The 25,110-nt window shown below is 41.8% G+C and overlaps 1 protein-coding gene across 1 annotated transcript in view; it reads left to right on the forward strand.

Annotated features, from left to right (window-relative positions):
- CFI (complement factor I) overlaps positions 1-18,856 on the forward strand; it is an 88,457-nt gene extending 69,601 nt beyond the window's left edge. Inside the window, exons 11-13 of the mRNA XM_075860523.1 lie at positions 9,425-9,708; positions 12,144-12,245; positions 18,525-18,856. Coding sequence (XP_075716638.1) covers positions 9,425-9,708; positions 12,144-12,245; positions 18,525-18,742 — 604 coding nt within the window. The 3' untranslated portion in view covers positions 18,743-18,856. The remainder of the gene's footprint in view (positions 1-9,424; positions 9,709-12,143; positions 12,246-18,524) is intronic.
- The last annotated feature ends 6,254 nt before the right edge of the window (positions 18,857-25,110 follow it).

The raw sequence follows: 25,110 nt of genomic DNA on the forward strand, positions 1-25,110 counted from the left end.
CCTCACTGCAACGGGCAGAATAAAAGATCACTTTGATTCCGCCTAGTTAACACCTTAAATGACACGGTCAATCGCGACCACAGCATTTAACCCCTTAATGACCAGCCTATTTTAGACCTTAATGACCAAGCCATTTTTTACGTTTTTCCATCATCTCATTGAAAGAGCTATAACTTTTTTATTTTTGCATCGACATAGCTGTATAAAGTCTTGTTTTTTGTGGGACAAGTTGTAATTTTTAATAGCACGATTTTGGGGTACATAGAATATATTGATTAACTTTTATTAACTTTTTTGGGGGGGAATAGAAAAACACAGCAATTTCGCCACACTTTTTTGCGTCCTAAATTTATGCCGTTTACCGCGTGGTATAAATAACACAATAACTTTATTCAGTGGGTTGTTACGATTGCAACAATACTAAATTTGTATAGATTTTGTATGTTTTACTACTTTTACAGAGTAAATACACTTTTTTTTTTTTAATTATTTGTTTTTGTGTCTCCATATTTGAAGAGCCATAACTTTTTTATTTTTTCGCCGAAACAATTGTATGATGGCTTTTTTTTTTGCAGAACGACTTGTAGTTTTTATCGGAACCATTTTGGAGTAGATGGGACTTTTTGATCACTTTTTCTCACATTTTTTTTAAGGCTGGTTTCAAAGAAAACAGCAATTTTTGCATGTTTTTTTATTTTATTTTTTACGACGTTCACCGTGCAGGTTAAATAATGTACTAACTTTATAGGCGGGATCGTTACGGACGCGGTGATACCAAATATGTGTAACTTTTTTACTTTATTTTGTTTTTGAATAATAAAGCAGTTTGTAAGGGGGAATGTAAATGTCGGGGTAGGGAGACAGACAGGTGAGCCCTAATCTACCCGCCACTCAGTCCCTGCCTACTTGCACGGCCCATCCTAGGTGACGGCGTACAACTGGGCGACGGTCCCTACGCTCAATATGTGCACGACAGACAAACAGACAAGGGTACACAGAAGCTAAGGGAAATGGGGCAGTTGCCCACGGCAACACCGTGAGCAACAAGAGTAGTGAACGAGCCGAGTCAAACCAGGAGTGTACGAGGTACCAAACGCAAAGCAGGAGAGTAGTCAGTAAAGTCAGGGTCAATAAGAAGCAGAGGTCAATAGTAATCACAGGAACAGCAGAGCCAGGAAAAAAGATAGAATCACAGGCAAAGACAAGCAGCAAATTAAGGTATAAATAGACCGAGGGCGGTAGCTAGAACCGTCTGGTCAGGCTGTGATAGGTTCTCCCACTCCTCAGCCTACCAGCTTGAGTGGTAGCAGGTCAAGTCACTCTATCAGACCTAGGAGCAGATGTAGACTGATTAACCACGGGCGTCGACACAGAAGTTGTGTCTGGCAGATCCTTTACAGTACCCCCCCCCCCCTTTTATGAGGGGCCACTGGACCCTTCCTAGGTGGACCTGGCTTATTGGAGAACCGAAGATGGAACCTCCTGAGCAATACCCCAGCGTGAACATCCCGGGCGGGTACCCAAGTCCTCTCCTCAGGCCCGTATCCTCTCCAATGGACCAGGTACTGGAGGGAGACTTGGACCATGCTGCTGTCCACAATCTTGGCCACCTCGAATTCTAACCCTTCAGGGGTGAGAACAGGGACCGGAGGTTTCCTCGAGGTAACCAAGGACGGGGAGCAGCGTTTCAGGAGGGAGGCATGAAACACGTCGTGTATTTGAAAAGACGGGGTTAACTCCAGCCGGAAGGAGACAGGGTTAAGGACCTCAATGACCTTGTACGGCCCTATATATCGGGGAGAAATTTTTTTGGACGGAACTTTAAGCCGCAAATATTTTGAAGACAGCCACACCAGATCCCCGACCACAAACAAGGGGTTAGCAGAACGTCTTCTATCTGCCTGAGTCTTTTGTATGCTCTGGGACGCCTCTAGGTTCTTTTGAACCTGGGCCCAGACTGTGCACAGTTCCCGATGAACGACATCTACCTCTGGATTATTGGAACCACCAGGTGAAACGGAGGAGAACCGTGGATTAAACCCAAAATTACAGAAAAAGGGGGAGACCCCTGACGAGTTACTGACCCGGTTATTAAGGGAAAATTCGGCGAGGGGAATGAAAGAGACCCAATCATATTAACAGTCAGAGATAAAACACCTTAAATATTGTTCTAGAGACTGATTAGTCCTCTCAGTTTGGCCATTAGTTTCAGGATGGGAGGCCGAGAAGGACAGATCAATCTCCAACTTTTTACAGAAAGCTCTCCAAAACAATGAAACAAATTGTACCCCTCTGACAGAAACAATATTGACAGGAACCCCATGGAGACGCAGGATGTGTTTGACAAACAAGTTAGCTAACGTCTTGGCATTGGGTAGTTTATTGAGGGGCACAAAGTGGCACATCTTACTGAAGCGGTCTACTACAACCCTCACCACCGACTTGCCTTGAGATGGAGGCAGATCGGTGATAAAATCCATGGAGATATGGGTCCAAGGTCTCTGGGGAATGGGCAAAGGACATAGTAAGCCCGCTGGTCGGGACCTAGGAGTCTTGGACCTAGCACAAATTTCACAAGCGGCGACGTAGGAGTTAACGTCTTTAGGCAAGCCAGGCCACCAATAGTTTCTAGCAATGAGGTGCTTGGTACCCAGGATGCCTGGATGGCCAGATAGTGCAGAGTCATGATTTTCCCTGAGTACCCTTAGGCGGAATTGCAGGGGAACAAACAGCTTGTTCTCAGGAAGGTTCCCGGGAGCTGAACCTTGATCAGCCGCAATTTCGGAGACTAAGTCAGAATCAACAGATGATATTATTATACCTGGGGGCAAAACACAGGCAGGATCTTCCTCTGAAGGAGGGCTGGCCATGAAGCTATGCGACAGTGCATCAGCTTTAATAATTTTAGACCCAGCCCTATAGGTGACCACAAAGTTGAATCTAGTAAAAAACAACGCCCATCGAGCTTATCTCGGGTTTAGCCTTCGGGCAGATTCTAGGAAAACCAGATTCTTGTCCTCGGTAAGGACCGTTACCTGGTGCCTAGCCCCCTCCAAGAAGTGGCGCCACTCTTCAAATGCCCATTTAATAGCTAAGAGTTCGCGGTTGCCCACGTCATAGTTACTCTCAGTGGGCGAGAACTTTCTGGAGAAGTAGGCACAGGGACGGAGATGGGTGAGGGACCTGGTACCCTGGGACAAGACAGCACCCACTCCCACCTCGGAGTGTCTGGCAGATCCTTTACAGGGAAAAGTGGGTTTTTCATTTTTTTTTCCACTTCACTATCCGATTATACGATCGCATTTATAATACACTGCCATACTTCTGTATTGTAGTGTATTATGCCTGCACGTGTAAAACGGACAGGCATCTGACCTAGCAGGCATACACTACAGGCAGACCTGGGGGCCTTTATTGGGCCCCCGGCTGCCACCATCAGAGACACAAACACTCGGCGATTTTATCACCGGGTGACGGTGGGATGAGAAGGAGCTCCCTCCCTCTCTCCAAAACCACTCAGATGCGGCACTCGCTATTGAGCGCCGCATCTGAGGGGTTAAACGGGTGAGATCGATACTAATATCGATCCCATCTTTTTGAGCAGGGATGCCCCCAGCCCTCAGCTACTTCTGGTAGCTGAGAGCAGGGAGATTTAACGGCTCCCTGCTCTGTTTATTTATTCTGATGCAGCACCGTAAAAAGGCTATTGCATCAGAATAAAGCCCATTAGTGGCCGCCGTAAAAACACTATGGGGCGGTCACTAACGGGTTAAATTGTTAGAAACAGGGGGTGACGATGCTTGTCATGGCAGCCTAGGGGGCTGATGAAGGCCCCCATGTCCGCCATCTTTGTACTCCTTGCTCTGGCAGGGCTTCAAAAGAGACTGTCAGTAGCACGATATCGCAATACATTAGTATTGCAGTATATCATGCAAGCGATCCATCGTTTACTTGTTCAGGACCCCTATCGGGACTAATAAAAAAAAGTAAAAAACAGTTAAATAACGTTTTTTTAATGTTCCAAAAAAAAATTACTTTTCCCATTTTTCCTCTAAAGTAATGTAAAAAAAAAAAGTTAACAAAACCGGTACCACTGTGTCCGTAAAGGTCTGAACTATTTGCATATTTTTCCAATTTCAGTTTTGTTACGTTTCCCAGCACATTACATTGTACTTTAAATGATACCAATAGAAACTACAACTCTTCCCGCAAAAGATAAGCCCTCACACCACTCTATTGATGGAAAAATAAAAGAGTTATGGCTCTTGGAAGGCGGGGAGTGAAAAACTAAAATGAAAAACCAAAAAATGACCTGGTCCTTAGAAGGTTAATGGAAGTGATGTATGTTGTGACAGATTTATCAGAGGGCAGATGCAGTCATAAATTAGTTGAAACATAAATCAATAATGTAGTCAAGTTTTTATTTAGGATTTGCCTATAATAATGCCACCTTTGATAAATTTGGCCCAGAGTTTGTTTGTAGTCTGTAACCATGGGGCTTCATTTGCTATTTTAGATGCATTGGAGCAATTTTAAAAAAAATAAAAAATGGCTGCAAAAATGCACATAGGGGGAAATTTGAAAATGGCTTTACACCAATATTATGGCATTAAAAATTTGAAAAGTAAGGTGAATGCCATATTTGCACAATAGTATGTGATTTTTTGATATTTTAAGTGGCACCCGACACTTTTTATAAAATGGGCGGGGCTTAGCACTCACAGCCCAACAAATTCACTATAATTGACGACAGAAATTGCCCTTATTGTAGCCCAATAATACTACATGGCTGCCCTGAATTCTACGAATATGTAATCCGAGGTATTATTAGATAGTTTAGCGGAAATCTACTCCAGCTTGCTGCTTAGCGTAGCATAGATTTCCGTTTCTGGCGCACAGACAGCAGAAGATGCAACAAATTCATTAAGAGGTGTATTCCTCTTAATAAATTTGTCGAATCTTACTCCTGCTTGCTCTATACTATGAAATGCCAGTCTTGGTAAATCTGTCGCAGTGTACATAACTCTTTTGTTTTTCCGTTGAACCATAACTTTTTTATTTTACCATTGACAAAGCCATATAAGAGCTTGTGTTTTGCAGGACGAGTTGTATTTTTTAATGGTACCATTTAACCCCTTGCGTACCTTCGACGTAATAGTACGTCGCTGGCCGCTTATTCCAGCGTACCTTCGACATACTATTACGGCGCAGGAATAAACTGTCACTATGTGAAATCACATAGTGACAGAACAGCGGCGGCAGCTGTCATTGACAGCTAACCGTCTCTGCTACCGGCCTGGGGACCAATTAGCAGTCCCCAATGCCGGCGATTGCTGTGATTGGTCAGTCTCTAAAGACTGACCAATCACAGCCGTCTGTGACGTCGTCTGCAGGAGAAAGCTCCTGTCACTTTCTCTGATCTCCTCACTTCTGTGAGATACGTGAGGAGATCAGAGAAAGCGGTGTAAAAAAAAAAAACACTATTTTTATTAACCCCTTCCCGAAAATGGGCGTATAGTAACGCCCTGAGGATGAAGCGGGCACAGGAGCTGTGCTCGCTCCATCTTCATCGGATGTCGGCTGTAATATACAGCCGACATCCCACTGCAACTACAGCGATCACTGTCCTCTCCGATCGCTGTAGTTTAACCCCTTAAATGCCGCTGTCAATAGCGACAGCGGCATTTAAGTGATTGATACAGAGGGAGGGGGTTCCATCTGCACCCCATTGCCCCCCCCCGCGAAAAATCGCCTAGCAACGGCTTCCTGGTTGCCAGGTACGGGAGCCTATTAGGTCCTGCCCAAGGCAGTACGTAATAGGCTCAACTGTCAGTTTTAAAGTGACAGTTACAATACACTGCACTACATCAGTACATACAGAAGTAGTGCAGTGTATTGTGCAGGGGATCAGAAGATCAGATCTTCCAGTCCCCTAGTATGTGTAAAATAAAAAGTGAAAAAAATAAAAAGTGAAAAAAAAGTTAAAAAAAAGTTTTAGATAAATAAATAAATACAAGTTTTACGTAATAAAAACAATAATCGCCTTGTTTCCCTGACCAAGCCCTTTATAATTAGAAAAAAAATGAAAAAAAAGACAAATACTAGACATAATAGGTATCGCCGCGTTCGTATCGGCCTGACCTAAAAAAATATCATATTATTTATCCCGCACGGTGAACACCGTAAAAAAAATACCATAAAAAACAATGGCAGAATTTCCTTTTTTGGTCACGTTGTTTCCAAAAAAATGGAATAAAAAGTGATCAAAAAGTCGCGCGTAGCCAAACATGGTACCAATAAAAACGACAGTGTGTCACGCAAAAAATGTATGTACTCCGCACAGATTACATATGCCCCCACATTATAGACTGAAACACCAGTAAAACACTAAACAAAACTACTACCAAGCAAAATCTGCGCTCCAAAAGCCAAATGGCGCTCCTTCTGGGCCTGGCAGTGTGCCCAAACAGCGGTTTATGACCACATATGGGGTATTACCGTACTCTGGAGAACCGCTTAACAATTTATGGGGCGTATGTCTCCAGTGGTACAAGCTGGGCCCAACGCATTGGGCACTGAAATAGCATATCTGTGGAAAATGGCAATTTTCAATCTGCAACATCCACTGTGCACTAATTTCTGCAAAACCTTTGGGGGTCAAAATGCTCACTACACTTCTAGATGAATTCCTCGAGGGGTGTAGTTTCCTAAATGGGGTCACTTCTCGGGAGTTTTCACTGTACTGGTACCTCAGCGCAATGCAACATGGCGTCAAAAACAAATTTTGTAAAATCTCCACTCCAAAAACGAAATTACACTTTTTCCGTTTAGACTCTTGCCGTATGTCCAAATAGCCGTTTACAACCACATATGGGGTATTTCCGTAATCAGGAGAAATTGTGTAACACATTTTGGGGTGTCTTTTCTCCTGTATTCCTTGTGGAAATGAAAAATTCTGAGCTAAAGCTACAGGTTATTGGAAAAAAAAAATGTTTTCATTTTCACGGACCAATTCTAATAAAATCTATAAAACACCTGAGGGCTCAAAATGCTCACTACACCTCTAATTTAATTCTTTCAGGGGTATAGTCTCCAAATTGGGATCACATCTGGGGAATTTCTACTGTACTGGTACTTCAGGGACTCTGCAAATGCGACATGACCCCCAGAAACCAATTCAGCAAAATCTGAGCTGCAAAATCCAAATGGTGCTCCGTCCCTTCTGAGCCCTGCCATGGGTCCAAACAGCAGTTTATTACCACATAATGGGGTATTTCCGTAATCAGGAGAAATTGCTTTACAAATTTTGAGGTGCTTTTTCTCCTTTATTCCTTATAAAAATTAGAAAATTCTGTGTTTTTTCCAAAAAAAAGTCTCTTTTCATCTTCACAGACTAATTCCAATAAATTCAGCAAAAAACCTGTGGGGTCAAAATGATAACTATACCACTAGAAAAATTCCTTGAGGGGTATAGTTTCCAAAATGGGGTCACTTTTGGGGGGATTCCACTGTTTAGGTCCCTCGAGGGCGTTGCAAACGTGACACGGCACTGAAAACCATTCCAGTAAAATCAGAGCTCCAAAATCCAAATGGGGGTCCTTCCCTTCTGAGCCCTGCTGTGGGTCCAAACAGCAGTTTATTACCACATATGGGGTATTTCCGTAATCGCGAGAAATTGCTTTACAAATGTTGGGGTGCTTTCTCTCCTTTATTTCTTGCAAAAATTAGAAATTTTTACGTTTTTCCAGAAAAAATGTAGATTTTCATTTTCACAGACTAACTCCAGAAAATATAGCAAAATACCTGTGGGGTCAAAATGCTAACTATACCCCTAGATAAATTCCCTGAAGGTGTAGTTTAAAAAATGGGGGTCACTTTTGGGGGTTTCCACTGTTTTGGCACCACAAGACCTCTTCAAACCTGACATGGTGCCTAAAATATATTCTGAAAAAAGGAGGCCCCAAAATCCAAGAGGTGCTCCTTTGCTTCTGAGGCCTGTGTTTCAGTCCATTAGCGCACTAGGGCCACGTGTGGGATATTTCTAAAAACTGCAGAATCTGGGCAATAAATATTGAGTTGCGTTTCTCAGGTAAAACCTTCTGTGGTACAGAAGAAAATGTATTACATATGAATTTTGTAAAAAAAAATGAAATTTGAAAATTTCAGCTCTACTTTCCTTCAATTCCTGTAAAACGCCTAAAGGGTTGAAACACTTTCTGAATGCTGTTTTGGATACTTTGAGGGGTGCAGTTTTCAAAATGGGGTGTTTTATGGGGGTTTCTAATATATAGGGCACTCAAAACCACTTCAGAACTGAACTCGTCCCTGAAAAAATCGCTTTTTGAAATTTTTTTAAAAATATGAGAAATTGCTGCTAAAGTTCTAAGCCTTGTGAGGTCATAGAAAAATAAAAGGATGTTCAAAAAACGATGCAAACATAAAGTAGACATATGGGAGATGTTAATTGGTAACTATTTTGTGTGGTATTACCATCTGTTTTACAAGCAGATGCATTTAAAATTGGAAAAATCATAATTTCTTCATATTTTCGCTAAATGTTGGTGTTTTTCACAAATAAGCAATGAATTTATCGACCAAATTTTTGCACTAAACTAAAGTACAATATGTCACGAGAAAACAATCTCAGAATCAATTGGATAGGTAAAAGCATTCCGGAGTTATTACCACATAAAATGATAGATGTCAGATTTGAAAAAATGGGTCTGGTCCTCAAGGCCAAAATGAGCTGGGTACTCAAGGGGTTAATGTACCATATAGTGTACTGGGTAACTTAAAAAAATATAGTTTTTGGAGTTTTGTTAATATGGCGTTCACAGTGCGGTAAAAATGACATGTTAACTTTTATTCTAAGGGACAATACGATTACAGCGATATCACATTTATATAGTTGTTTTTTTAAATCTTTTACTACTATTAAAAAGTAAAAAACACTTTGTTGAATATAACATTTTATTTGCATTGCCATAATTTGAGAACCATAACTTTATATTTTTCCAGCAATGAAGCAGTGTGAGGCTTGTTCTCTGCAGGGCAAGTTGTAGTTTTTATTGGTACCATTTTTGGGTACATATAATTTTTTGTTCACTTTTTATTCAATTTTTTGAGCCTGCGCCAAACTAGCGGATGTCCCCAACAGGTTAAATAAAAAATGTCTGGCTACCTACAGCCCCCACTGAAGTAGTAAGCACCCACAGAAGTGGTTGCAGGTAGAATTCCACATGTAAAACATGTTAAAGTTAAAATTAAATTAATTAAATAAAATATTAAAAGACTTCACACAAAATAATAATTCAGTGGCATACAGTATATAGCCAGGGGAAATACTGTTTAAATATGTTTTATTTTTAATCCTTGCAATTGTTTGGCATAATCCTCTTTTTAAGATGACATTTTATATTGACAGGTCAGATCAGGCCCATAAATACCGTATTATCGTTGAGCTCCTGGATCGCTTGGCTTATGACGGAGACATCGATTCCTTCCCAGTGAAAACTGTAAAAGTCCATGAACTCTACAACCCTAACACATATGAAAATGATATTGCTCTGTTGGAAGTTATAAATATATACAATGATCCAGCATGTATGCAAGTGGACAATAACCTGGTAGCCGCTTGTGTGCCTTGGTCACCATACCAGTTCAAGGAAGGGGAGACTTGTACGGTATCTGGATGGGGACGTGCAGAAGGTAAACAAGTATCATTTCGTTTTTTTGCTTCTATCAATATATTATAATGGAAAACATGGGAGTTTTTTCTCTTTTCTTTTAGTACTTTTGTATTTCCGTTGTAAACAACATAATTGCAATGGTGACAGAATAGGCTAGGCATACACAGATAGTTGTGCACTGCAATGTATAATGCAATGTGTAATGTAAGGGAATCACTTGATGGATTACAGTGGTCTATTGCAGATTTGGGTGGGTGCCATTTTTTTCAACACATTAACATGTACACATTGTGCCAATCAACTTTAGTCTGTTGGCTGCAAAGTTGCACTATAGCTATTTAGGTTGGCATAAGTTGTCCCGTTTTGTTAATAGGAGCGTTTATTTGTGCCGTTTTGCTAATAGGAGCGTTTAAAGAATACAGTGGACTCATAGTTATGGGTCTATTCGTGAGGAGAGCGCTATATTTTGATATAGCTATATAGCCCAATATTTTTAAAGGGCAGTTTGGGCTAAGAGGAGAACGGACCTGTCTCCACATTATGCTTCCCTTATAGTCTGATGACAGATCCGCTTTAAATATTGCATCAAGAGTAAAATCACATTTAGTAAAAAAATTTACTTCTTGAGTATTGTCCTATTATTGTTACAAAACTAAGATATTCAAGATAAGCCATAGACCACAATGCAACATCTTTAAATCATTGTATTGCATCTCAAAAAATGGTGCCGTACCGATGTGAAGCAGTGCTGCATTACAGTAATGGCTGGACACATCAAACTAGAGGTGAGATATCCCACAACTGTGGTAGCCTTCATGCTGCAGGTGTGAGGTTGCCACTGAGGCTACAAGAGATGAACATTGACATGTAACCTTAGCCTTAATGTGTATCTGCCTTTACATTTTTTTTTTCTATTAAACTTATGGCATAAATGATTTGGAGTGTTTTCCCAATATAAATGATAAGACTAAGGGAATATTCAGATGGCTAAATTTTTCCACTGCAAAATTCCGCCTCCCATTCATTTCAATGAGAGCCAGACGCTTCTTTTTCCCGCTAGCTATTTTTTTTCAACCAGCCGGAAAAATAAACTTCCTGCCCGATCTTCGGCAGACTCCGCCCCGAACCTGCCATTGAAGTGAATGGGAGAAAGAATCTTCCTACTGACGGCAGGAATAATTCCGCAGCGTTTTTTTTAAGCGTGACCCGCCAAGCAAAATCCGCCTTGTGAGCTGGCTCTCAGAAGCTCTGTTATGACGTACACACACTAGTAAAAATCTCAGCTGCCACTAGTTGTCGAAAAGTATGTGGAGCCTATTAATGTCAATAGAAGTCTTACACATCTGTATATAGATTTGCCCACACACATACATTGGAAAATTTGAGAAAATCCCTACTGCTCGGCTATGTCACTAGATCAAGTTCAAGTATTTGATGTAGTTGGAGGATGAATAATGAAATAGTCCAGTATTTCAGTATTTAAATAGAATCTATAGTCAGAAAATTACCTATTGTTTAATTGTTTAAATCAAACTTTTACCTTAAAGGGGATGTCTCACCACAGACATTTACAGCATATCCCAGCACTAGGACACGCATCTATATTGACAACGGGGGTCCCCTAGCAACGTCCTTGCCTGGTGAGGCAGATCCAGGCAGAGACTCTATCAGAGACCCTATCAGATATTTATGGCATATTTAAATGGTGCTTTTTTTTTTATCCCTGTAACTTTCTATATTTAAAATAATCCTGAAATCTTGCAGTTTTCACTCTGGCCACTGAGTCTTACCATAAACGAACACTTCCCGTTCTGTAGAGATCACTTCTCAGCAGTCAGGATACACAATTGACAATAGGTAATGAACACCGCTCCCTTCCATGCACAACGATGACTGCTGGAAACAAGTATATTGGGGAAAGTCATCACAGCCAACCGTTGTAAATAAGTTTAATTTGTGACAAAGACTGTGTTAAATTAATGTGAAACATTTCAAGATTTGTGCCTCTCTGAATGAGAAAACAAGCCTTAGTAAAACGTTAACTTTCCACGCTATCTGTGTTCGGGACAGTTTATACCTGTAAGGGGCCGTATACCCCCACCCGTGAAAGTGTTCCCTTTGATAAGCTAAAACCCTCTCCCATAGAAGTCAATAGGTTGTTTAAAGCAAACCTCTTGAACTGCTCACCACTTAGAACAGCAGCTCAGGCAAAATGTCTTTCCCACTAATCATGTACAGAAAATAAAAACAGATGAGTAAAAAAAGAAGGTTTCAGTATATATTATTAAAGAGTAATACAAAAATAAGGTGTTACATCCCCTTTACATTAGTGTGTTTTATGATTCTTTTAATACAATTTTGCTAACTGGAAACATTGCTTTTCATAAAATTCAATCACTAACTGACATAGTACAATGAATGTAACATGTTCCCTATTATTTGTGACTCCCCTAGGGTTGAGCAAAGTGTTCCATCTAAAGTGGGGCCATATTAACCTAATGAACAACTGTTCGACTATTTACAAGGGACGTTTCTTTGATAAAATGGAGTGTGCAGGTAAGACTAGAATCTTCCACTATTGTGCTCCTTTAAAAAACCTGGTACTAGACTTACAATCGGCTCTTAGTCGGAGTTTTCTTTCGTAATTACACCATGACCAGTCGCATCTAGCACTGACGTCAAATGTCCAGTGTATCCCACTCACATACTACCACCTTTCCTCATTCTCTGTCTGGTGTACTTCAATACTCTGTCCTCAAACCCTCCTAATAATGCTGGAAGGCTTGTTAACACTTATTGGAGGATTGGCTGCAGCAATCACATGGGATGAAACGTCATGCCAGGAGGCCGGCCTGGATGAAGAAATAATTTTAGGTTTAAGTATAAGGGTACAGCCGCGCTGGTACTGTGTAGGAGCGGCTGAGAAATACCTCGTTAAGAGGTATTACGGTTACATGCGCATGCGCACTGCCGCTCCATTCATTCTCTATGGGAGCGCCGGAGATAGCCGATTGCAGTGTTCGGCTTTTTCTGGCACTGCCATAGAGAATGAATAGGAGGTAAGTTGTTGTAATTTGCAAAATCGTGCGGCCATAAAGGGTGTATTAATTCATGGCCGCACGATTTTGCAGATAAAGGGACGGTTTACTTGCTTTAACATGCGGCCACTAACAGGCTGTTTGACAGCCGCAACGAACATGGTGCGGGCGCGGTTGTTGCGGTTTTTTTTGCTGAAGATTCGCTGCTTTTTCGTTGCAAAAAACACAACTCTGCTATTTGTTGCGGGTGTTACCTCCCCATTATGCGTTTACGCAAATACATTTGACATGCTGCAGATTAAAAAAAATGCACCGCAGGTACATTTCTGAGGTTTCATCATTTACGCAGCACGTGAATGAGATGTGTTCAAATCTCATCCACTTTGCTGCTACTGTATTATTCTGCGGATTTTTCGCAACTAAATCCGTTGTGGAAAATCTGCAGTATTTACGCTACGTGTGAACTTACCCTTGTGGGCATCTTTTTAATGCCAGCTGTAGACAGGTGTAGTTTAAGGGAGTTTTCCACCTAAAATGTTTTCTTTCAAAAGTCTGATTAACCCCTTCCCGCACCTTGACGTAACTGCACGTCAACGTGTGCAGTAAGTTCGCGCACCTTGACGTGCAGTTACGTCTGTGCTTTGACAGTTAACCGCCGCGCTGCGCTACACCGCAGCGGCGGTTAACTGTGCAGGGTGTCTGCCCTGCATTCCCCGTTGCCGATCAGCGGCCTATCGCCGCTGATTTCGGCAGTTAACCCCTTAATTGCGGCGTTCGATTTGAACGCCACAATTAAGGTGTTTAGCGCCGATCGGCAGCCCCCATGTGAAATCACGGGGGCTGGCGATCGTACCCATGGCAACCGGACGCCAGACAATGACTTCCGGGTTGCCATGTACAGAAGCCTATGAGGACCACCCGGAGGGTGGTCGTCGTAGGCTTCCTGTCAGTATGACTGTCACGTCACAATGACAGTTCGAATGCATTACACTACGTGTGTAGTGTAATGTATGCCAGCAGCGATCAGAGCTGCAAGTCTAAGTGTCCCCTAGTGGGACAAGTGAAAAAAGTTAAAAAAAAGAATAAAAATGTTTTAAAAAAAGTGTAAAAATAAAAGTTATAAGTGACATAAACATGAACTGCTTTTTTTCCTATAATAAGTCTTTTATTATAGGAAAAAAAATGAACACGTAAAAAAAAAGTACACATATTTGGTATCACCGCGTTCGTAACGACCCCAACTATAAAACTATAATATTATTTTTCCCGCACGGTGAACACCGCAAAAAAAATACATGAAAAACAAAGCGAGAATCACTATTTTTTGGTCACCACCCCTCACAAAATATACAATAAAAAGTGATCAAAAAGTCGTATGTACGCCAAAATTGTACCGATACAAACTACAACCCGTCCCGCAAAAAAACAAGCCCTTACACAGCTTTTTTGACTGAAAAATAAAAAAGTTACGGCTCTCAGAATATGGTGACACAGAAAATAAATTATTTTCTAAATAAGTGATTTTATTGCGCAAACGCTGCAAAACATAAAAAAACCTATATACATATGGTATCGCCGTAATCGTACCGACCCGCAAAATAAAATATAATGGTCATTTATAGCCCAGGGTGAACGCTGTAAAAAATAAATACAAATCATTGTCAGAATTGATGGTTTTTGGTCACCTGGCTTGCCGAAAAATGGAATAAAAAGTGATCAACAAAATCGCATGTACCCCAAAATGGTACCAATGAAAATTACAGATTGCCCCGCAACAAATAAACCCTCACACAGCTCCGGTGGTGAAAAAAATAAAAGTTCCGGCTCACAGAATATGGCGATGCAAAATGTGCAGAGCGTTCCAAAAGCGGATAAGATCGGGCGCCATTTATAATATAAGTGCAACACTGGCCACATATCTGCGGATTATTATTTATTTACCCCATTATTATACCCTCTTATTATGCCCCTGATGTACTCTGCCCAACCTACATTTGCCCCCACATTATAAACTGAAATACCAGCAAAACGCCAGAGCTTCTACCAAGCAAAATCTGCGCTCCAAAAGCCAAATAGCGTCCCTCCCTTCTGAGCCCTACAGTCTGCCCAAACAGCCGTTTACGTCCACCGATATGGCATCGCCATACCCGGCAGAACCCTGTTAATATTTTATTTGTGGTATTTGTGGCACAAACTGGGCACAACATATAGTGCACTAAAATGGCACATCAGTGGAAAATTTAAATTTTCACTTTCCACCATCGGCTGCGCATTAAACCCTTCGCGCACCATGACTTAATAGCATGTCGTGGTGTGGGGGGTGATATATGGAGCGTCTCACGCGCTGAGCCCGCGCCATACGCTGCGGGTGTCAGCTGTGTATTACAGCTGATACCCGGGACTAACGGACAGAAACAGCGATCGCAATATACTGCAATACATTAGTATTGCAGTGTATTCTACCAGTGATCTAACGATTGCTGGTTCAAGTCTCCCAGGGGGACTAATAAAATATGTAAAAACAAAAGTAAATAGTTATTATTAGTGGAAAAAATGTAATAAATATTTAAAGTCCAAAAAGAAACCCTTTTCATATTTTTTTTCTAAAGTAATGTAAAAAAATTAAAAAAATACACAAAATTGGTATCGCTGCGTCCGTAAAAGTCCAAGCTATTACAATATACCATTATTGAACTCGCACGGTGAACGCCGTGAAAAATAAAGAATTTTAAATGGCAAAATCGCAGTTTGTTGGTCACCTTCGCTCTACCAAAAAATTTAATAAAAAGTGCTGAAAAAGTCTTATGTACCAAAAAATGGTACCAATAAAAACTACAGCTCGTCCCACAAAAAATAAGCCCCCACACCGCTCTATTGACGGAAAAATAAAGACGTTGTGGCTCTCGGAAAGCGGGGAGGAAAAACGAAAAAGAAAAAGCAAAACATGGATCAGTCCGGAAAGGGTTAATTTATTTTCTAATGAAAAAACATTTATGACCACATGTGGGGTATTGCCGTACTCGGGAGAAATTGCTTTACAAATGTTGGGGTGCATTTTCTCCTTTATACTTTGTGAAATTGAAAAAATTCAACATTTTAGTGGAAATAATGTTGATATTAATTTTCACGGCCTAATTCTAATAAATTCTGCAAAAGACGTGTGGGGCCTAAATGCTCACTATACCCCTAGATAGATTCCTTAAGTGGTGTAGTTTCCCAAATGGGGTTACTTTTGGGAGGTTTCCACTGTTTTAGTACCTTACCTCAGGGACTTTGCAAATTCGACATGACACCCAAAAACTATTCCAGCTAAATTTGAGCTCCAAAAGCCAAATGGTGCCCCTTCCCTTCTAAGCCCTGGTGTGGGTCCAAACAGCAGTTTATTACCACATATGGGGTATTTACGTAATCAGGAGAAATTGTTTTACAAATGTTGGGGTGCTTTTTCTCCTTTATTCCTTGTAAAAATTAAAAATTTCTGAGTTCTTACAGAAAAAAAGTCGATTTTTACCTTTACAGACTAATTCCAATGACTTCAGCAAAACAACTGTGTGGTCAAAATGCTAACTTTACCCCTAGAAAAATTCCTTGAGGGGTGTAGTTTCCAAAATGGGGTCACTATTGGGGGGTTTCCACGGTTTTCATCCCTCCAGTGCATTGCAAACGTGACACGGCACTGAAAACTATTCCAGCAAAATCAGAAATCCAAAATCCAAATGGTGCTCCTTCCCTTCTGAGGCCTGCTGTGGGTCCAAACAGCAAATTATTACCACATATGGGGTATTGCTATAATCGTAAGAAATTGCTTTACATATGTTGGGGTGTTTTTTGTACTTTATTCCTTGTATATATTTAACATTTTTACGTTTTTTCACAAAAAAAGTAGATTTTCATCTTCACATACTAATTCAAATAAATTTAGCAAAAAAACTGTGGGTTCAAAATGCTAACTATACCCATAGATAAATTCCTTGAGGGGTATCGTTTCCAAAATGGGGTCACTTTTGGGGGGTCTTTACTGTTTTGGTACCACAAGACCTATTCAAACCTGACATGGTACCTAAAATAGATTCTAAAAAAAGGAGGCCCCAAAATCCACTAGTTGCTCCTTTGCTTCTGAGGCCGGTGTTTCAGTCCATTACCGCACTAGGACCACATGTGGGATATTTCTAAAAACTGCAGAATCTGGGCAATAAATATTGAGTTGCATTTCTCTGGTAAAACCTTCTGTGGTACAAAAAAAATGTATTACAAATTAATTTTCGAAAAAAAATATGAAATTTGTAAATTTCACCTCTACTTTGCTTTAATTCCTGTGAAACGCCTAAAGGGTTAAAACACTTTCTGAATGCTGTTTTGAATACTTTGAGGGGTGCAGTTTTCAAAATGGGGTGATTTATGGGGAATTTCTAATATATAAGGCCCTCAAAGCCACTTCAGAACTGAACTGGTCCCTGAAAAAATAGGCTTTTGAAATTTTCTTGAAAATATGAGAAATTGCTACTAAAGTTCTAAGCCTTGTAACGTCCTAGAAAAATAAAAGAATGTTCAAAAAACGATGCAAACATAAAGTAGACATATGGGAAATATAAAATAGTAAGTATTTTGTGTGGTATTACTATCTGTTTTACAAGTAGATGCATTTAAATTTAGAAAAATGCAAATTTTTGCTAATTTTCACTCAATCTTGGTGTTTTTTTACAAATAAATATTGAATTTATCGAACAAATTTTTTCCCTAACATAAAGTACAATATGTCACGAGAAAACAATCTCAGAATCACTTGGATAGGCAAAAGCATTCCGGAGTTATTACCACATAAAGTGACGACACATGTCCGATTTGAAAAATCGGCTTCGTCCTGAAGGCCAAAACAGGCTCAGTCCTGAAGGGGTTAATAAGTCATTCTAAGATGGTGTATCGAATGATTGACTGCTTCCAATGGATCCATCATTATCTGACCAGCTTAAATATATAATTTATCATTTATTATAATGAATGGTTTGTTTATCCATCAATCCATGTAACTTTGGCTTTAAATGCAGTTGTTTTTACAATATAGATAGAAACAACTCTCACAACTGGTTGATTTTTTGAGTCAAATTTCACATTAATGTTTAAATTGTAATGGTGAAAATAGTAATAGGCAAACCAAAAAAGCCGCTCACCAGTTATAGTTCTTAGAGAAAAACATCCACGTCCCAGTGATGTATGGTTCTTTGTGGTCTCCAGAGTAAAAGACTGACTGACAGTTTGTCCTTTTGGCCTCCGTGGGGTCTGTATACCGCAAAACAAAAAGGTAGACTACACACTTCCATACAACTGTATACAGTAAAAAATTTATACTGCGTAGTATCCTTTTTTTTTTTACACTTCTAGCCTATGGACGACGTATCCCATTCTATGTCTATACAGTGTAATACATCGCAGCCTTCCGTCTGTGGTATACATCAGGAGATCGTCCCAACGTGTACCTCTGACATAGGCTTACAACCCGATGTGATCATTGACTTAGGGTCCATTCACACGTTGTGGTTGAGGTGCGGTTAGAGCCACATTTTAAAAATGCATCCGAAAAACTGCATGCGTTTTTACCTCGATTTAGTGCGTCTTTCAATTCGGTTGCAGTAAAAACGCAACTGCATCGAAAAACAATAATTCAGTTCTAACCGCACCTTAACCACAACGTGTGAATGGAACCTTACGCTGAATTGAAACGGTCATGTCTGAAACTGTCAAATCATACAAACAAAATCAAGCTTTATTATTTACGGTTGTTATTGCTTTACTATTTCAGGGACATATGATGGATCAATAGATTCCTGCAAAGGCGACTCAGGAGGACCACTGATATGCTATGATGCTGAGAATGTGGCATATCTTTGGGGGGTAGTAAGCTGGGGAGAGAACTGCGGTGAAGCTGGTTTCCCCGGAGTATACACCAAGGTCGCACATTACTTTGAATGGATAAGTCGACACGTTGGAAGACAGCTCATTTCAAAATATAATATTTAAGAAGATTGTCATCAAGATAATGATATCCTACGACTGATTTGCTACCTAAGCACCTCTTTATGTATGTGCACATGAGGGCAACAATAATAAAGGCTTATATTCTTTTGCAATTGACATCAATGTTTCTATTTTTTGTATAATTACTGATCTGTAACTGCTGTATTAATACAGTACACAGCGAATTAGACAAGATGCAAGATCTCGCAATAACCAGTGAGATCTAACGTTCTGAGCCTGTATATTGTGGGAAAATCCAGGATGACCAAAATCACCTTTAGGGTATGTTCACACGCACTAATTACGGACGTAATTCGGGCGTTTTTGCCCCGAATTACGTCCGAAAATAGCGCCTCAATAGCGTTGACAAACATCTGCCCATTGAAAGCAATGGGCTGACGTTTGTCTGTTCACACGAGGCGTATATTTACGCGCCGCTGTCAAATGACGGTGCGTAAATAGGCGCCCGCGTCAAAGAAGTGACCTGTCACTTCTTTGGGGCGTAATTGGAGCCGTTATTCATTGACTCCAATGAATAGCAGCGCCAATTACGTCCGTAATGGACGCGGCGTTCAAGCGCCTTCACATGCCGTTACGGCTGAAATTACGGGGATGTTTTCAGGCGGAAACATCCCCGTAATTTCAGCCGTTACGGACGCTGTCGTGTGAACATACCCTTATTCAGATGTGCAACATTAAAGCATGCGTTTTTGCAGCGATTTAATCCTCTTTTCAATGCTGTTGTGGTAAAAAATGCAACCGCATCGAAAAACACATCAAATCACAGTAAAAATGTACATTTTGTAGTAGGGATGCACGATGCCGCACAGCTCAGTATTGAAATGAATGAAGAGAACACAGCGCCCGCAATGTTTTCTTCAGTCCAACGATTAGTGGCGGCTGCGTCACATTAGGAGGGAGGAACGCTCCTCCCTCCATTCTTTAATGCCACCAATGGTAATCTGAGTATAAAGAACAAAAAATTAAAAAAAATCCGGACAAAAAATCAGCACTCACGGAGTTACGAAAATATTTAATTTCATATTTTCGTAACTCAGGGAGTGCTGATTTTTTGTCCGGAAATGTTTTTTCTTTTTTTCCTTTATATTTCCTATATTATCTGGATGCCACCGTGTAAAATTATTTACATTGACTGAGAGTTAGTTTATTTACAGTTTTGTAGTTTTTTCTGTAATCTGAGTATGTGAGAAGAGGAAGGGAGGGGAATGTCGTGAGCGGCACTGGCAGTGGGTTCCTGATGACGGGCCTGTGTCGCTCGCACCACTAGTGTGGAATCAGGTCCGCGCTGCAGTGTAGTGACAGACCAGCCCCAGGCAGGTATTAGTTACAGCAGAGCAAAAGCTTGAACTAAAGGCACTAGAGTATTTTTTGCAGCCAGCATTGAGGAACATTGGGGTTAATGTGACATTAACCCAATGTTGCCATTATGTGAGGGAAATGATGAAGTCACTATTAGTCCTTATTCACACGAACGTGTTATACCTCCGTTCTACGCGCATGATTTTCACACGCGTCGCACGGACCTATGTTAATGAAGGAAACGCACGACATGTCCTATATTTGGCCGTGTTTCGCGCAGCAGGCACCCATTGAAGTCAATGGGTGCGTGCAAATCGCGCACGGCACACGGAAGCACTTCCCGGTGCCGCACGTGATGAGCGCTACAGTAGTAAAAAGAATGAATGAAAACAGAAAAGCACCATGTGCTTTTCTGTTTGCAAACATAAACCCAGAGTGTCATAATGATGCCGGCTGCGCGAAAATTCCGCAGCCACGCACCATATGCTGATGCCACATTGAACTTTTGCGAGCGCAAAACGCAGCATTTTTTTCGTGAGCAATACGGACAGGTCCGTGTGAATAAGGCCTTAATGTGAGGCACATGGTGTTATGAATTTAGTACCTCTATGTGCCTCACATTAAGGGCGGATTTACACGAACGTGATATACGTCCGTGCAACGCGCGTGATTTTCACGCGCGTGATTTTCACGCGTGTCGCACGGACCTATATTAGTCTATGGGGCCGTGCAGACAGTCCGTGATTTTCACGCATCGTGTGTCCGCTGCGTGAAACACACGACAAGTCCTATATTTGTGTGCTGTTCGCGCATCACGCACCCATTGAAGTCAATGGGTGCGTGAAAATCACGCGCAGCACACGGAAGAAGTATGATGGAAAACAGAAAAGCAGCACGTGCTTTTCTGTTTACAAACATACAAACAGAGTGTCATAATGATGGCGGCTGCGCGAAAATCACGCAGCCACGCATCTTATTGTGATGACACACGGAGCTGTTAAGTGCCTTTTGCGCGCGCAAAATGCAGTGTTTTTTGCGCGCGCAAAACGCACACGCTCGTGTAAATGCGCCCTAATAGTAATTAACCCCATTATGTACCTCACACATTAACCCAATGTTGTCCATTATGACAGAGCGAGGTACTTGTTGGGATGTCTTACTATAATGGGCAACGTTGGCTTAATCTGTGAGGGAAATGATGGGGTTAATTACTATTAGGCCTTATTCACATGGCTGTGTTTGGTCCGTGATATATGTCGCCCACATTTCCTGGACCGAACACAGTTCAGGAAGCCAGGCTAGATCATCAGTTATCTATGATTTTAGAAAGTCCCTGCCTGTTGCCCCCATCATTTCCCTCACAGATTAACCCAATGTTGCCCATTATAATCATAGTAAGTGATCCCATCAAGTACCCACTCAGTCATAATGGACCACATTGGGTTAATGTGTGAAGTACATGATAGGGTTAATTACAATTAATGTGAGGCACATGGAGGTTCAAAATTGATAACGCCATGTGCCTCACATCACAAAAAGTAAGGACATTTTTGTGGATTTTTTATTGTTGGCAAAGTATCGTTTTGGCATCGAGTATCACAATACTACTCTAAGTATGGGTATCGACGTCCAAATTCTGGTATCGTGACAACCCTAATTTGTAGTACCCTGACTTTTAGAGGAATTACGTGATAAGTTTGTATGGTAAAATATCGCCTGTTCTGGGACCGATCTATGTGAATACACTGATGGGGCACCTGCAGGAATTAAAAAGGAGTGTGGCTGGCCATCCCCGTTTCTTTTTTAACATGCAAGTCTTTGGGTGACGTATGGCACTGTATAGCATGTCCCAGGCATCCGTTTAATGTAAATGTCATGAGCTTTTCCTGACGTATATGTTAAAGAGATCGCATTATAGACTATGGGTGACAGGTGTCTAACAAGGGCATCCATTACCCATGGGCTATGATTGTATCCATTTAACGTATATGTCCTGAAAAGGAGTCCTGAGAGTTCATGACGTATATGTTAAACGAATATCATTATAGTCTTTGATTACTGCCACTGTAAAGGCATCCGTCACAGCCTCCTTTTAACATTTACGCTAGTAGCTTTTCCCGGTGTATAAGTCAATTGTAGGGCATAAAACGTGGTGTACACAGAGCCCTGGAACTAATGATGCACAGTGTAGTTGGTAGCTTATAAATCCACAGCGTATAGTACATGCCCTATATGTTGTGGAATTTTGCTGAAGATCTTGCCTTAGATTTCACTTTTTGCAATGCAAAGACTATAATCTGTTGTCAAATTCGGGGGAAAAAGTCCATTTCAAAATCCACAGGTAGCGCATTTGTATTTTGCTGCAGATTTTTGGGGCTTGTCCTCAGCCGCAAACGTCCGCTGCGTTTCATACTATCTTTTGTGTTTATTGGTAGTGGAGGTGTTAATAAGAACATCCCTGGTGATCAATTAGGGTATGTTCACACAGCCTATTTTCGGCCGTTTTTCGGGCCGTAAACGCACGAAAAACGGCTGAAAAATCGGAAGCAGAACGCCTCCAAACATCTGCCCATTGATTTCAATGGGAAAACAGCGCTCTGTTCCGACGGAGCGTTTTTCGCAGCGTTTTTTTAAAAAAACGGACGCAAAAAAGAAGTGCAGGACACTTCTTGGGCCGTAAAAATCGCAGGGAAAATCGCTAGTGGCACAAGAAACTTCTGAAAATCAGGAGCTGTTTTCTCTTGAAAACAGCTCTGTATTTTGAGATGTTTTTGACTCTGCTTGTGAACATACCCTAAGGCTGGGTTCACACAACCTATTTTCAGACGTAAACGAGGCGTATTATGCCTCGTTTTACGTCTGAAAATAGGGCTACAATACGTCGGCAAACATCTGCCCATTCATTTGAATGGGTTTGCCGACGTATTGTGCAGATGACCTGTAAACGACGGTGCGGCGCGTAAATTGACTGCCTCGGCAAAGAAGTGCAGGACACTTCTTTGCAACGTAATTTGAGCCGTTCTTCATTGAAGTCAATGAAGAGCAGCTCAAGATTTACGAGCGTCAAAGACGCCTCGCATAATGCGAGGAGGAGCTTTTACGTCTGAAACGACGCAGCTGTTTTCTCTTTCAGACGTAAAAGGCACTCCTCGTTTGCACATACCCTTAGACTGAATGGGCTAATGGGAACATTTCTTAGTCAAGTATCCGGTGTCCAGTGGTTTTCTCCCCTCCTCAGCCTCCAGCGCTTTCTGTGCTCCAATCACTGGTCCACAACTAGACTGATAGAAACTGAGAGCGCAAGGATCCTGCCTAAAGGCTCATTTACACGGGCCAATAATCAGAAACTTGTAAACAGGGCAGCGATCCGCCAACAAACGAGCAAACGCTCATTTGTTGGCTGATCACATAGTTTATGCAGGCTATAAAATCATGGTTGTCGGCAGCACATCTCCCCGTGTAAATAGGGGATGTGTTGCAGACCATGATGCAAACCGATGGGGACCGACTGATCATATTAATGATCGTTCGTCCCTGTACAGTATCGGCCTGTGTAAAAGGACCTGTTAATGAACCCCGATCGGCTTGTAATATTGTCGATCGGTGCTCCTTATAAGTCAGGGACATACAGTATATAGTGACAGTCTAAGGGGGGATTCACACGAGCGTGTATTCGGTCCGTGCGGGCCGCGTGGTTTTCACGCGGCACGCATGGACCAATACAAGTCTATGGGGCAGTACAGACAGTCCGTGCTTTTTGCGCAGCGTTTGTCTGCTGCGCAAAAAGCGCGACAGGTTCAATAACTCTGCGTATTTCGCGCATCACGCACCCATTGAAGTCAATGGGTGCGTGAAAACCACGCAGGTCGCACAGAAGCACTTCCGTGCGAACCGACTGAAACAGCGCACCAGCTGTCAAAAGGATGAATGTAAACAGAAAAGCACCACGTGCTTTTCTGTTTCCGAACATCCAAACGGAGTGTCTTTGCGATGAGCGAAGCCGGACAAGCGAACCGAACTTCACCGGGTTCGGCCGAACTCGTTTTGGCCGAACCCGGCAAAAAAATTATCGGTACGCTACGTCAGGAGATAGTCACTGTCCATGGTGCTGAAAGAGTTAAACTGTTTCAGCACCATGGACAGTGACTTCCGATCCCAATATACATGAACCTGTAGAAAAAAAAAATGAAGTTCTGACTTACCGATAACTCCCGGCGTCTTCCTCCAGTCTGACCTCCCGGGATGACAATTCAGTCCAAGTGACAGCTGCAGCCAATCACAGGCCAAGCACAGGCTGCAGCGGTCACATGGACTGGCGCGTCATCCAGGGAGGTGGGGCCCGATGTCGAGAGGCGCGTCACCAAGGACGCGTCACCAAGGTAACGGCCGGGAAGTTCTCGGTAAGTACGAACTTTTTCTTTTTTTTTCAACAGGTTTTTCGATATTGTGTTCGGCATTCACTGTCGAGGGTGCTGAAAGAGTTAGCTCTTTCAGCACCTTGGACAGTGACGGGCGTCGACTAGCCTCATCTCTATGATGGCGGCTGCGCGAAAATCACGCAGCCGCGCATCATACACGGATGACACACGCAGCTGTCAAATGGTTTTTGCGCGCGCAAAACGCTGCGTTGTTTGCGCGCGCAAAGACGCAACGTTTGTCTGTATCTGCTCTAAGGGTATGTTCGCACGCCCTATTTACGGACGTAATTCAGGCGTTTTACGCCTCGAATTACGCCCAAAAAAAACACTCCAAACCGTCTGCAAACATCTGCCCATTGAATTCAATGGGTCTTTTTTTTACGTGCCGCTGTCAAAAGACGGCGCGTAAAAAGACGCCCGCCTCAAAAAAGTGCATGTCACTTCTTGGGACGTAATTGGAGCCGTTTTTCATTGACTCCATTGAAAACCAGCTCCAATTACGTCCATAATGGACGCCGCGAAAAACGCGTGCACTTGTCAAAACGTCTGAAATTCAGGAGCTGTTTTTGCCTGAAAACAGCTCCGTAATTTCAGACGTATTTGGCGTTGCCGTGTGAACATACCCTTACACTC

This window comes from Rhinoderma darwinii, chromosome 1, assembly GCF_050947455.1.
Source record: "Rhinoderma darwinii isolate aRhiDar2 chromosome 1, aRhiDar2.hap1, whole genome shotgun sequence".
Taxonomy (NCBI): domain Eukaryota; kingdom Metazoa; phylum Chordata; class Amphibia; order Anura; family Rhinodermatidae; genus Rhinoderma; species Rhinoderma darwinii.